This window comes from Pagrus pagrus, assembly GCF_965226575.1.
Source record: "Pagrus pagrus genome assembly, chromosome: 10".
Lineage (NCBI taxonomy): Eukaryota > Metazoa > Chordata > Actinopteri > Spariformes > Sparidae > Pagrus > Pagrus pagrus.
In genome coordinates, this window is record NC_140194.1 from 29,873,820 (window position 1) to 29,889,234 (window position 15,415).

Sequence of the window (15,415 nt, forward strand, 5' to 3'; positions counted from 1 at the left end):
TTGTGTGTGTGTCTGCGATTCAAAGTTAAAATTAGATTTTAAAATGAACCTACTAATGTGTTTTTTGTGTTTTTGTCCTTCCCACAGCACCCAGCAGCTGTGTGGTGACTGAGTGGGGTGAGTGGGACCCTTGCAGCGCCACCTGTGGGTTGGGAATGAGGAGACGTGAGCGCATGGTGAAGATGCCTCCTATAGACGGGTCCATGTGTAAGACTGAGGTGGCTGAAGTGGAGAAGTGCATGATGCCAGAATGTCGTGAGTTATCACATATTCATTTCCTTTTATTTCCGTGGTATTGCAGTTTTATTACACTTACATCATTAGATTTTTACTTAGTAAATTAAGTAAATATATACTTAAGTTCAGATCAGTTCACTGTGACGAGTAAGCAAACAGATGAGACAGAGTTGCTGTACATGAGTGTGAATCAGGTTAGATAAATAACCATCAGTGTGCTTTATTACATAAAACAGCTCCACCTGATAATCAGCGCTCACTGTCGTATGTGTTTGTGTGCCTCTGCAGATACCATCCCGTGCATGATGTCGCCCTGGTCCGACTGGAGCGAGTGCAGCGTGACGTGTGGGCGGGGCCTGCGAACACGTCAGAGGATGCTGAAGTCTGACCCTGCAGAGTGCACCGAGGAGCTGGAGCAGACGGAGAAGTGCATGCTGCCCGAGTGCCGTGAGGACAAACATGCCTCTTTTCATTTCACCTCTGTTAATCTGGATGTCAACGATGGCCCAGCCACACATCCATACATCATTTGCCTTTCCCATCCCTATAGCCACTCTGCATTTCAGTAATTATTTAGTATGCCTCTCTTCTCCTCTGACCTTGGTAATATGCAGAGCCGTATGTCATGAGGTGGCAGTTTGTAGAAGGTAGAGCAGAGGACTGGAAACACCGGCTGTTGAGCAGGCCTGAGAACTGAGATACAGATGAGAAGTGGCCCTGCATTAATGATGCACTGTGCACTTTTACGTATTTGATTTGCCAGCTCAGCATGTTGCAGCAAAAGTTAAACCAGGCTCAATTTGTATGCCTGACTACCTAACATTGTTCTGCTCGGTGACTGTATGTTGGCACCCCGCTGCGCAGATGGACTGGGCCGATTCAAATGTAAAGGAATCCTGCGTTTTCACACTCAGGGTCACTGTTGATCTGAATGTGGCCTTGACAGATAAAGAATTAGTGATTGGAAAGAAATGAATCTAAATAGCCTGCAAATTTCTGTTTAGTCACACTGAAGCTGGGCAGACACTGTGCCGATGGAGCTACATTTCATTTCAGCTGTCCCCGACTAATTTTAGAATTGGGCTGAAAGTCTGCCAGATGAGTCGCTGTTTGATGTGCAGTTTGACGAGGATCAGAACGCACGATTAATCACCTAAATGATCAATGATCTAACTGATGGACAGTCTGGCAGGTTGAAAAGTTTTGGCTGGCTGTCTTTCAGCTTGAGCAGTTCACTGTCTGATTTATCTCATGGCTGCTGTAAAAAGATCCATTTTGTTTTTGTTCCGAGCTTGTTGTGATTACTGGAAGAGTATTTGACACGCTGTGGCTGAAAATGTGGTCTTTAGACTGTGAACTGAACTTTCTCTAACATTTCCATTTGTGTTCCTCCTTCTGTTCTTCCTTGCAGCCGTTGACTGCATGGTGTCTGAGTGGTCCGAGTGGTCCGAGTGCAACAAGTCCTGCGGTAAAGGACACACCATTCGGACCCGTATGGTCAAACTGGAGCCGCAGTTCGGCGGCAGCGCTTGTCCCGAGACCATCCAAAGGAAGAAATGCAAGATCAGGAAGTGCCGGACGAAAACGAAGGAGGAGAGAGGAGGAGCAGGAGGAGGAGGAGGAGGAGGAGGGGGAGGAGGAAAGAGACGGAGACGGGGTAAACAAGGAAAAGATTCAGCGGTCGAGGAGCAGCCGGCAGGTTGGTTTAAATAATCTGTTGTCATCAATATTAAAGGTTTCACCTGAGCAGAGTTGAGATGTTGCTGTCTGTTGTCAGTTCCAGCAGGTTGCAAGATGCAGCCGTGGACCAGCTGGACGGACTGTACCAAACCATGCGGAGGGGGGATCCAGGAACGTTTCATGGTGGTGAGGAAAAGACCTAGAGGCCCTCTGATACCCAGCTGTAAGGACCGGAAGGAGATCCGTGCCTGTAACGTTCATCCCTGCTAGGGGGCACTACTGAGCTACAGAGGAGGGCAGAGGAGCAACAGGTTGAATAAATGAGTCCTGAAAATATGGGTTTATTTGATAAAGATGATGCTGGGGATTAACTTTTAGTGTACAGGGAGGTGAAGATGATGGGTTAGTTTGACACTTCGGAAAAAAGGAGATGAGTTCATGTAAGTAGAGGGAAGGAAAGGAGGAAATAAGGAGAATATGATAATGTGCTGTTTAGTGAAGCCATTGTAGGCATGTAGTTAACAGGCCTGACTTTTACTTTAGACCACAATGGAAGTATTAGAGAGTAACGTCTGTGTCCTGCAAAAATACCTTCTTTTCAGGAATTTTAGACAAATAAACAGTAGATTTGCCTCTGAAACATGCAATATTTGTCTGGTCATTTTCAGTAACTTTGGCCCCTGGGGTATGAAATAGGGTTGGAATTGCAATCCTTATATTTCCTGCAAATTCTCGTTAATCTGCTGTTATTGTCTGAGGAAAAAGAAAACAGGAGCCTGGGATTTTTGTATTCCCTGTACTGACACAAAGATACCTTCTCCAAACAAAGCTATAGTCCGGCCTTCAAATTGCATTGTTACCATCATATGATTAGCTTTTTATGATAATAAGAGTGAGTGTGAACGAAGCAAAGTGTACCCACACACCCACACAGGGCGATTAAACAACAACCCCGATTCAAAAAGGTTTGGGATGCTGTGTATAACTTAAATAAAAGCAGAATGTAGTCATCATTTTATGAAGTGTTCCTGAGCCCATGTAGTAATCTCCTTTATACAGTCATGTGTTTCACAAAGTGATGCACCTCGCCCGATCCTTGCTCGTGAACGACTGAGCCTTTCAATACCCAGTCATGATACTATCACCTGGTACCCATGAACCTGTTTACATGTGGAAAGTTCCAAACAGGTGTTTTGCTGCCATCAAATTCACAGTAAGCACATATTTACAAAAATCAGGGAAGTTGTTGAGGTCAAACATTAAATGTATTGTCATTTTATTGTTTCCAGTTTCCAATTTCCAATTTCAAAAATGATTAAGAAATGATCACGTTCTGTTTTATTTGTGTTTTATACAGCGTCTAACCTTTTTGGAATCTGAGTTATACCTGCCTGAAATAGCCACAGATATCTTTTAGGACAAGACAGCAGGCAATGCTATAATCTGTTGTATTTACATGTTCAAATAGACTTTTGCTCCCTGACTTTAGCCCTAAAGGCAGGCAACATAATTACATCCATAAAAAGGTACCGAGCCAGGGGAGAAGCAATGTCTTAAGGAAAACTAATGCGCTTCATACACAGTGATTACGGCTTAAACACTAGTAGTCTGCTGAGAGGGCACACACAACTACAAATATGAAGCGATCGCTGATGAAGTCTCCATGTTGCATTTTTACCACGTTAAAGCTGGTTTGCTTCTGAGAGCGTTTGCTGTTTAACCACCACACAAACTAAAGAATAATATCCGAAAATCTGAATTGAAGTAAATCTTTCCCAGAAGGTAGTCCTTCTTAAATCACAGACAAACTGCTGGAAGTCTGGACTATTTCAAGTTGAAAACTGTCACTTAATGATAAAAAGAATAAAAACAGACTAAACTGAAGGTGTAGGAATTTTTGCAAGACCTAGATGCTCATACAGCAAGTCTCTAAAGACGTATGGATGTACTGTATATCTACTATCTAACCAACACTTATAAATGACACGACTATGTAAGTACTAAAAACCACTTTCCCTAATAAAACAGACGCATTTAAATGGAGATGTTTTCTACTGTTCCGATTAGTCTTTATATACTGTACTGCTGTTTATCTGTCGTTTCAGCTGATGTAGCATTAAACCTGCGATAGCTCTCGCTCCGTCAGAAGATCTTGTTTTAGCATGTGCAAAGATGATCATGTTTGGTTGGACATTCTGCTTTCTCTGCTGTAGATGTTGTCTTGAACAGATAGATAAATGACCGTCTGCCTCCACAAACAGAGGTGTCACGTCTCACACGTGTGCTGCTGCAAAAGAGTTTAGATGGAGAATCGCTGCAGTGTTTTTTTCTATAGTATTACAAACTGTAGACGGCTCAACATACAGTAGACTGTTACCAGGGGCCTTGGTTATGACACACTTTATTTTCATGTATTGTTTTTATTGAGCTTTTCATTGTATTGCCATGATGAGTGACGTGTAAAATCTTTTTCTAGAATGACTTTAGATCATGTTTCCTGTTTTAATAAGAATGTCATCACCAAAGTTTCTATTTTCTGTAGATGTTTTCTTGACTCTGTTGCCTTCACTCTTTTCTGTTTTCAGGCCTCTTTCTTTTATTTCTTTGCCTCTGTATCACGTGACTATTTTCTAAGAAACCACCTTTACAATAAAAACTGTAAATGTGAAAATCATGTCTTCACTGGACTCATTTTGATCAGCTGTAATGTTCTGAATGTTCAGATCAGATATCAACTTGGTACATTATCATTTTTCATGGACTCCCTTTGGGGTTGGATCAGGTTACTTTGAAATGTAGTCGGTTACTGAATACAAACTAAATGGCCGTAATTAGTAATGAAATCCATTGGATTGGAAAATCTGAAAACTTTTGGATAACTTTATCGTCACACACTGAAAATACTGCACCTTGTACAGAAATGGATGCAGCCACATAAAATTGAGCTCCACAAATAGTCTTTTTTAACAACTAAAACATTTTCAGTGCAAATAAAATACATTTTGCATAGCCAGCATCAACAGTCAGCATCACACAGTATACTGTCAGTTTCTACAACATGCGGGATGCTGTTTCTTGTGTATTAGTGTTTATGCAGACTTGAAGTTGAGGTTTTGCAAAATTTTCAAGGCACATAGACATTCTTGTGTCACGTGTTTTTGAAGTTGAAGTGATGGTGACATTGACAGGAATGGAAGACTGCTTTGGAGGGTATGCAGGTGCTTGAACCATCTGTCTTTACTCAGCAATGTTTAGTCCACCAAGGCCAATAACTTTTTTTTTTCAGTATGTTATTTTGAAGGAGTTATAGCACGTAATATCACGAATATGATATTGTGCTAATGCCAACTTTTGGAAGATGCAGACACAGGGATCTGTGTCTGACAGTCTTTTTTGTTTGGATAAGATGGGTGGTTTGTTATGTTTATGCATTATCCATATGTCATATAAGACAAGATATTTCCTTATTTTTATTTATCTTTCCATGATTTATATTCTGTTTTCTGTCTCTTTTACTACTCTTCTACAAATGAGGTGTTAATGAGGTCAGAAAAAAATAAAAGACATTTATTTTGGTAAAGCTGATGTCAACAAAACAAAAGGTTGAAGGGATCATAAATGTAAGACCGGTAAAAGGATTCCAATGCAGGTATTTGTGTGTGTGTGGGGGGGGGGTCTCAGTCTCAGTGACTGCATGGTCACTGAGACTGTAGCCCCAACGGCTCCCTCTGCTCTGGTACTGTACTTACAATGTCCGTCCACTAGATGGAGCTAGAAGAATAAAAATCATGTAGGCTATAAGGAACTCATGGCCAACTCAAGATGATACTGGAGCCCATAAATAGAAGAAGTGATTCAAACTCAGACATTGTGTTTTTGTAGTTTGACATTTAACATCATAGTTATATCTTGGCCTCCCTCATTATTATAGACATATTCCAGACATGATCATAAACCCATTGAAACTATTTTACAAGATGATTCATCATGAATAAAGATCCAGCAATTTTGCTTTCTGTAATACGTGATGATACCTGATTACATCATTACAGTATATGATCATTAGGATTTATTTTCTCAGGCTCAACAAAGCTCTCTAGAAGCAATTATTCAGTAGCCTTCACAGGTTGAGTTGTATTCACCATAACTAGTAAACTGATACTGACATGTTGAATTAGTGGATTGCCCCTTTAACTATCCAGATGAAATGAAAAAGACTCATGACAAAACTGAATGTTAGGTCGCACTTTAGAGTTATATTTTGTACACTTAAGGTATAATACAGCATGTAAGAGTTGTGTACTTACATTATCCCGAATGTTTCCAACAATGTCCAGAGAAATTCACAAGTTTAGTCAAGGTAACATTGGTTGCCTGAAACTTGGGGGAACTTAGTGGGGAAGGAAGTCGGCTAACAAGTGTTCACATGAATCAAACTGTGAAATATTATTTGTGCCTGCGTCGAGTCTGAAAGACTTTCATGGTGGTCATTCAATTGTAAAGTGTTAACTGCCCCAAACAGCCAGATCACTCGTGTGTGTGTGTGTGTGTGTGTGTGTGCGCGTGTGTGACTTAATTCAGGTGCCTCACTAAAAACTCAGCACTCATCATGGACTCTGGTTCTCTTTTCTTTTCTCCCCTAGTGTCTCTTTAACGTTATGCTCATGAGGTAAAGTTTTCCCCTCCAGCCTCAGTCAGTATTCAACACTACAGGACACAAATAATTAAAAAAAAAAATTTTTTTAATTATAGTAATCTCTGAGCTCTCCTCCTGACGGTGAACAGAACAGAACTGGATGTAACTCTGGGTGTTCATTCCTCAAGAAGGTCTGGCTCTGCAGCCGCCTCTCTCCTCCAGAGCTTGTCGGCTCTGAGCATTGGCTCTGTGCCCCTCCCCTCTCCATGGTCTGCCCGGCTCTCCCCACATAACCCTCAGCAAACACTTTCTGTTTTGTCATGATGTAGAGAGTGGCAGAAGTTACATATTGAGCGCTTTATATCTGATGAACTTGTTAAACCCAAAGTCTTCGATGTTGCACATCTGCCACTGATGTCAAGTTTGGGCTGCCTGTTTAAGTGAACTGTGCGATACAATGAGACATTAAGTGTTATGAAGTCAGCCCACATATCACGAGCAAAGTATTCTGATGAATAATGAATGCTAGATGAAGTACAATAGCTTTTGATCTACTAATGATCAATATTGAATGATGTTTTGCAGGAGTTAGGTTGTGGGCATGGTGTTTCAGCTCATACAATGAGAGCAGCAATTAGACATGCATTCAGCTTCAAACAGTATCAGACAGAAGCACTTTGTGACAGTTCCCATGATAATAGCTGCAGTCATTTTCCTTTATGTAAAACCTCCGAGACTGAAACATTTCACTGAGGACATGCATCTCGAAGCAGCGGAGGGGAAAAAACAGTCAATTCACATATTCAATAATTAACCACACACACTTATGTTGCGCAAATCCTCGGAACATTTTTGTTTTTAGCAGGATTCCAAATCCACCAAACACAAAATATTTTACAAAATTATAGGAAATGTGTAAAGAATGAAGCATCTGATAGTGTTTTGAGGGTGCTCATGAAATATGATTTCTTGGATTTGAATATTTCAAATTGTAAAAATAGCACTGTGAAGAGAGTAAGAATATTGGGAACATCTGTAGTTTAAGTGTTCACAGTTTAGGCCTATTTTGTTTGATTACCAGAGTTTTATTCTTGCTATGGAAGACAAAGTTTTTAGACTGTGACATATTGTGTTCGTAAGCACCAGTGTTGATAACTGCGCCTGCTGTAGCTGTGTGACGTCATGACTCGTGTATGTCCTAGCGGGCTGCCGTACGAATGTTCGGCACAGAAGTAAAACGACACAGTTCAGCTCTATGCTCGTGTGTGATTCTTTCAGCAATGCATTACATGGTGTCAGAAGTCTGAAGTGCAGAAAATAAACATCGGTGATGGCGTCCTCACAGTTTGAGCACCCGAGGATCGACTGGGAAGCTGCCGACTTATACCAAGAGTTTGGAAGATTCCAAAGTCATGTCACGTTCGTCTTTGACGGTCTGCTCTCGGAGCTAGCAGCTAAACAACAAGCCGGTTGGCGAGGTACGTGGCCCGGGGAGCAGGGCAGGGAAGTGTACAAGACATTCATCTGGGCTGTGGGTGAAAAAGAGGATCCCTCTAAGGTGCTGGATAAGTTTGCAAGCTACATCAGACCAAGAAAGAATAAAAGGATTGCAAGACATCGCTTCAAGGAGAAGAAACAAGGTCAGACTGAAAGTTTTGACAACTTTTTGAAGGATTTGAGAGACTCATCCTGATGGACTGTGAATATCCTGATCCGGATGATATATTAATTGATGCAATCATCGCCATAGCTGTCAAGTATCACTTTTTGGCCGGGAAAATACCGTATTTTACCGTTCTTTCCCGCGGTTCTCCTGTATTAGTATTTTCCCGTAAATCTCCCGTATTTTAACCTGCGTTATTAAAAAAATAATAATACAGTGGCATTATCCCCGGGCGGAGTATTAAAAAGCATTCCCAATCTGAGCTCTGTCACTAGCCTCGCGATAACTGCCACCTGCAGTAGCCTACTACGGTAACTGTAGGTGGCAGTTGTCGCGATGTTAGTGTGACACTGTCGGAGTGACAGTGCGAGACGAGAGAGATGGATGATGTGTGACATATGTGTACAACAATTCACATCAGGAGGAGTAAACCAGTCCCCCACCCCACTATCCTTTTATTAGGTAAATAATATAAAGTAGAAAACAGTAAAGAAAAGTTATGTGAAATGAAAAGAAAAACTGTAAAAGAAAAGCAATATAAAATGAAAAGAATGTGTGGAATGAAAATAAAAGAAAATATACAAATAATCCTTAAATAAATGCTCTTCATATACCCTTTTTGTGTTTCCATTTAGGTTATAATGTCCAGGTGTGCCTGACCTCAGTAGTCACAACAACAATGATCAGACACACCTGGATTAATGAATGTGTCCAATAATGAAAGACAGGAGTTAAAGGAGCTGGCTGAAGTTCAGGAAGTAGTGGAGCTGTGCATAAAGCCAATTGTAGTTTGTAAGTGGTTGACAAGTAGTGATTTTAGCTTTCTTGTACACCTGTCTTAAAATGTAAGGGATACTGGAGCTTGGTTGGGGTGGTGGGACCACTTGCGGCGGGCGCCGGAAAATTTCCCTTATTTTCAAATCCAAAACTTGACAGGTATGATCATCGCGGGAGTGAGAGAAAAAAGAGTACAAGAAAGGCTGCTGGATAGAGGTGAGGAGCTGACAACGCCGAAAGCTATTGAAATTTCCCAGCAGTTTGAAAGAAGAAGAAGAATAAGCAGCAAAGGTGTCTGTAGTGACTGTGAAACCCAAACATGCAACACCTAATAAGAAAATGCACAAAGGACAGACAAAACCCACTCACCAGAAACAAACACCAGATAACAGGCAGAGGAGCTGCACAAGCTGTGGGAAAGATCCAGAGCATAAATGGAGCAAAGGAAAATGCCCAGCAAAGGGATCAGTGTGTTCATACTGCCACAAACCCAATCACTGGGTAACTGTACGTCGCAAGCGTACCTGATTGTTATAAAGTACAATCAGGGTTGTACTTTATAACATGTTGTTCATACTTCGAATCTCAGTTTATGCCTGGCTCCAGTTATTTACACGCTGCAGTTTAAGGTAGAAGAAGTGATCCTTATCACTCAGAGAGCCTTGATCACTACAGTAACTTCCTGTTTAACCAGTCAGCATCGCACGTGACCAAAACGAGACACGTTGCCTCCGCCTCGCACTTTTTTAACAATGTACGAAGAGTGTAATTAACATGTTTCTGTTGTTAAAGATGTATTTCACTGTGTGCAGTCTTCGGTTACATGTTGCAACACTACACTGTAACAGTTGCTGTTTCACCAAAACAAGCTGGTTAACAGTTGATTCTTCAACACAGTGGATATTGAACCAGACCAGGATTCTTCAGAGGAGCAGATACTGAACATCAACCTTACACAAGATGAGAGATCTGGGGATGATACATGGACTGTAAACTTGGATATCCTGTCACAGGAAGTGTTGTTCAGGATTGACACAGGCACCAAGTGCAACACCCTAACGCTGGACAGGTACCAGGTACATACACAATCAAGATCGATCCGGACGTCAGGGGTGTGGTCCATCTCGTCTGCCGCCAACCCGCCGCACTTAAAGCAAAGATTATAGAGAAGCTGCATGAGATGGTGGAAGACGGCTACATTACAAAAGTTGGCCAACCTACTGAGTGGGTGAGTTCAATGGTAGCTGTAGTACGTAATGGCAAGATAAGAATCTGCATTGATCCAAGTGACTTAAATAAGGTCATAAAGAGAGAGCACCACCCGATGCGCACCATAGAAGAGGTTGTGTCAACAATGCCTGGTGCTAAAGTGTTTTCAGTTCTGGATGCCAAATCAGGATTTCTCCAGATAAAACTGGATGAGGCCTTCATCCCTCCTCACGACCTTCAACACACCAATCAAGAGGTACCGATGGCTGAGGCTCCCATTTGGACTAAAATGCACCCCTGAAATCTTTCCACGCATCATAGATGAGATGCTTTGAAGTTGTCACTGGAGCCATAAGTGTCATGGATGACATCCTCGTGGCAGCCCCCTCAGTGGAGGAGCATGACACAATATATGCGCAAAGTAGTTGAGAGAGCAATGAGCTACAACCTCAGGCTCAACTTCAACAAGTGCCACATCCGCCAACCAACGGTACCATATGTGGGTCATCTGATAACTGCTGATGGGCTCAAGCCCGACCCGGCTAAAATCAAAGCAGTGCAGCAGGTCGCAACTAACTGACAAAGATGGTGTTCGCCGTTTTCTGGGCTTTGTCAGCTGCCTCTCAAAGTTTATACCGAACCTCAGTGAAGTGGACGCTCCACTGCGTCAACTTCTAAAGAGTGATGTGGAGTTCGCGTGGCAACCACTGCAGCAGAAAGCCTTCGCCAGACTCAAGGAGATGTGCACGTGTCTACCAGTGCTACAGTTCTTCAACCCTGCGAAACCCGTGGAAATATTCTGTGATGCCAGCAGTAATGGATTAGGAGCTGTTCTCCTGCAGAATGGGCAGCCCATAGCCTTCTCGTTCAGGTCACTGACTGATGCAGAAACGAGCTATGAGCAAATTGAAAAAGAGATGCTCTCTATTGTCCATGCCTGTGCAAAGTTTCACAGCTACATATTCGGCAAGCATTTCACAGTGTTCCAACGACCACAAACCTCTCGAAGACATCTACAAAAAATCCCTGCTGTCCACTCCAATGCGCATCCAGAGAATGCGTCTTTCGCCTGCAGTGGTACGACCTACAGGAGTACAGGAATGCACAGTACAGGAGAGGAAAAGACATGGAGTTGCCCGACAAGCTATCCAGAGCACAGCTTTCAGAGTGCATGCCAGAGATCGATGGACTAGGATGTGTCTCCATGCTCAGCTTTGTCTCAGCCAGCAACCAAAAATACACAGAACTGAAGGAGTGCACACAAGAGGAGCTAAGCTGTCTCCTACAGACAATTCAAAGTGGCTGGCACGAACGCAGACGAGATGCACCCATGCCTGTACAGCCGTACTGGGACTCAAGAAGTCAACTTGCTTCTTCTGATGGACTCATGGGGATGAGTTACGCATTGTGGTTCCCCCCACCATGCGAGAGCACATGCTGAAACTCATTCACCAGTCTCATCTGGGGATGGTGAAAAGCAAACAGCGAGCACGTGAAGTGCTTTACTGGCCAGGTATGAGTGCAGAAATTGAGGAGGCGGTCAGAAATTGCAGCAAGTGTGCTGACTTTCAAAACAAACTGCCCAGACATCCCCTCAAACTGACAGTAACGCCAGAGCTGCCATTTGAAGAGGTGGCATCAGATCTGTTTGAGTTTGATGGAAAACAGTACATTCTGCTTGTGGATTACAACTCAATGTTCATTGAAGCGGATGAACTAAAGGACATGAGAAGCCGCACCGTCATAGAGACTCTGAAAGCTCAGTTTTCTAGACATGGGATCCCATCCTTGCTCCTGTCTGATAATGGCCGTCAGAACTCCTCAGAGGAGTTCAAAGACTTCTGTGAAAGCTATGGAATAGCACACTAAACATCTTCACCACACACTCCGCACTCAAATGGTGAAGCAGAGCGCGCAGTGCAAACAGTGAAGAGACTTTGGAGTAAAGCAGCAAACACCTTGCACTGATAGACTACAGAACTACTCCACTTGAGTCACCTGCACAGCTGTTAATGGGCAGGAGACCTCGCAATAAGCTACCAGCTGCTCGAGCCCTGCTCACACCAACAGCTTATAATCCCCTCAAAGTGAAGCGCCTGCTACAAGACAAAAGGCACTCAAAAGTTCTACTATGACTCCAAGAGAGCAGGAAACCCTCCTGTTGCTCTTAAACCTGGTGATGAGATCAGGATGCAGCCGTATCCTGGCAACAGCAAATGGTCCCCTGGAGTTGTGTCTAAGCCATACAGTGCTCCTCGGTCCTACGTGGTGGATTGTGGAGGCAAGCAGTACCGCCGCAACAGCCAACATCTGCGCAGAAGCACAGCGGCAGCTAACAGTCCCCGCCACTACATGTGTGACGAACAATGGACTGACCCCCCAAGTCTGCCTGAGAAGGAGTCACATCCTTCCTGCCCCCCTGAACTGCCCCACTCACACTGTCTATTTTTCTAAGGAGGGGAGATGTAACATATTGTGTTCGTAAGCACCAGTGTTGATAACTGCGCCTGCTGTAGCTGTGTGACGTCACGACTTGTGTATGTCCTAGCAGGCTGCCGTACGAATGCTCGGCATTGAGGTAAAACAACACAGTTTAGCTCTATGCTCGTGTGTGGTTCTTTCAGCAATGCATTACATACCATCAAGGGACACTGAAAGTCTCAACTGGAACTGAGGTCACACAACACACCTTCTGTACATTATGACTGTACAGAGTGTTTGAGATACCACTCTCATATCTGTCCCTTAAATATGAAGCTACAGCAGCAGGTGGTTAGCCTAGCTGAGTATAAAGACTGGAAACAATGTACAAACTACAATTTTGAGATACTTATTGAGTAATTCCATTTTCTGTTACTTTATACTTCCACTCCACTACAATTTGGAAGCAAATATTTGTACCTTTTTCTCAACTACATTTATGTGATAACTTCTGTTACTAGTTCCTTTGCGGATTTCAGGCGGTATCAGAGCCAAAGTAACCCATATTTCATTACATTTATTTAATCAGGGATCAAAAAATTAATGGTAATCAGAAAAATGCTTGAATATCAAAATATAAAATGTTTTACGGTATATTTCAATGAGGACCCAAGTGCAGACACACACAGGAAGCAGGATTGGGGGAAACAAAAGGCGAGCTTTTAATAAACCAAGCTGAATTACACAAAAATTAGGAAATACAGAAAAACTAAAATGCGTTACGTAGACAAAAACAAAGTAACAACTAAAGGCTAAAACAAAGTGCAAACAAAAGCAACGTACAAATCAAAAGAGAAACCAGAAACCAAAACTAGGAACATACCAAACTGGAGACATGAGGAGACACTGGAGGAAACACTTTGGAAGAGGCTGGAAGGCAACACGGGGAGAGACAAACCAAGATGGAGGATGATGGACGAAGACGGACACAAGCTATCACAGGCTACGAGCTAACGCAAAGAAGGTCGGGAACGGGACATCACAGAGGGATGACGGAGTAACAGGATACGGAACACAGACCAAGACGTGAGGGAAAACAAAGGCTATATACAGACACACTAGTGACAGGACGAGGAACAGGTGAAGTGAGGAGGGACACGGACAGGTGAGGGAATTAACGGAAAAACACACAGGAAGAAGTGACAAGCACAATGCGACACACAAGGGTAAAACTTCAAAGTAAAACAGGAAACGGGAACAAATCTGTTGACCTATAGTGTACAGTGATAAACTATTCTTTAAATGAAAACTGCCTGTTTTTTTTTCTTTGTTATATGTTGTTTTTAAATGCATATAAATATGTATAATTTACTTTTATTTGAACTTTAATACTCTCCAGTTTGACACATTAAAGTGTGTTTACAGGTCTTGGTGTGTACTCCTGCATACAGTATGTGGAAAGAGTAGTATAAAGCCTTTCAAGGCTCCAAAGGAAGCTGCATGTAATCTGATCAATTGCCATCAGTGAAGTCACTCAGTGGCTCAGTTGAATTGTGGGTAATGTATTTACCAGGTTTTGAAAAAGAAGAAGCGTGTAATAAAAAGCTTCTGTTGTATCACTTTTGATCATTTGTTTCTGAACTAACCATAATGTGCCCAACAGTGTTACAGGAGTTCAATTCAACCAGTGGAATACGTTTAAAAACCTGGAGCCTACATTACCCACAATGCAACTTAGCCACAGACTGACATCACTGACAGCAATTTATCAGATTACTAGATACTTTAACCCAAGTACTATTGTAGTCTAGTATTGCTGTAGTCTCATTTCACCATAGTGTGAGTTTGTTTCCCAAAAGTGTTAAACTTCTTTTAATGAAAACTGCCTGGTTTAAGTTTGTTACATGTCTTTGTTCATCTCTCCCAGTCTTATTTTTTCCATTTAAATAAAGCAAACAATTGTAATAGCACTAATAAACTTGTGTCTAGTAGCATTTTTATTCATATTAATGTATTTAAGTTTTAGAAATCCATAATAAGCCAAACTAAATATCCATTGTGCAGCCATTTCATCAAGAACATCTGAACCAAAGTCTATTAACTTACTGTATCAACATTTACAACTGCACATTTCATGGCTCATTAGAATGTGAGTGAGTCACTCATCAGAGCTCACAGGTTCCTCAGTTTCTAATAAGCCGATTTGCAGTAATAATTGTTAGTCATCAATTAATAAAGGATTCTTCGACTGCAATAATCCGTCTGAGTCAGAGTTTAATTTGCATCTTAATGGTTCATCTGCTTTATTAAGAGCCCATTTGCTGCCAGTTACAGTAAATCTGTGAGAAACGGGGCTATTACACACACAAACAAAAGCACACATTCAACATCTCCTGTTCATTACGTCATTCAATCTCCACTTGTTTCCCGGAGAGGTTTTGTCCTGCTCTGCCCTCAGGAGTTACATCTTCCACTTTATCCAAAGAGAAAACATCCCTTTCATTGTGGAAGGAAAAGAGGAGATGTTAATCTTCTTTATGCTTGTACGAAGCACAAATCTTTTGAGTTTAAACTAACCTGCTGTAGACCTGAAGAGGCTCTTAAAAGCTTATAAAGTGTTAGTCCTTCATGGGAGATAAAAGTCTCAAGACCTCCTCACTGTCCTTTGAATGTTCATCATGTTCCAAGTAGAGAAGTTCAATACATGAAAGAGAAAATATTTAAAGGAATATTTCAACATGTTTTGAAATGAAGCTCTAGCAAAAGTTTGGATGGAAAGACTTCTCTTTGGC

General features: G+C 42.0%; 1 protein-coding gene across 1 annotated transcript in view; it reads left to right on the forward strand.

The window, feature by feature from the left end:
• The window catches only part of spon1b (spondin 1b), a 103,444-nt gene extending 98,856 nt beyond the window's left edge, over positions 1 to 4,588 (forward strand). Inside the window, exons 13-16 of the mRNA XM_084365415.1 lie at positions 88 to 255; positions 526 to 684; positions 1,649 to 1,936; positions 2,015 to 4,588. Coding sequence (XP_084221541.1) covers positions 88 to 255; positions 526 to 684; positions 1,649 to 1,936; positions 2,015 to 2,187 — 788 coding nt within the window. The 3' untranslated portion in view covers positions 2,188 to 4,588. The remainder of the gene's footprint in view (positions 1 to 87; positions 256 to 525; positions 685 to 1,648; positions 1,937 to 2,014) is intronic.
• The last annotated feature ends 10,827 nt before the right edge of the window (positions 4,589 to 15,415 follow it).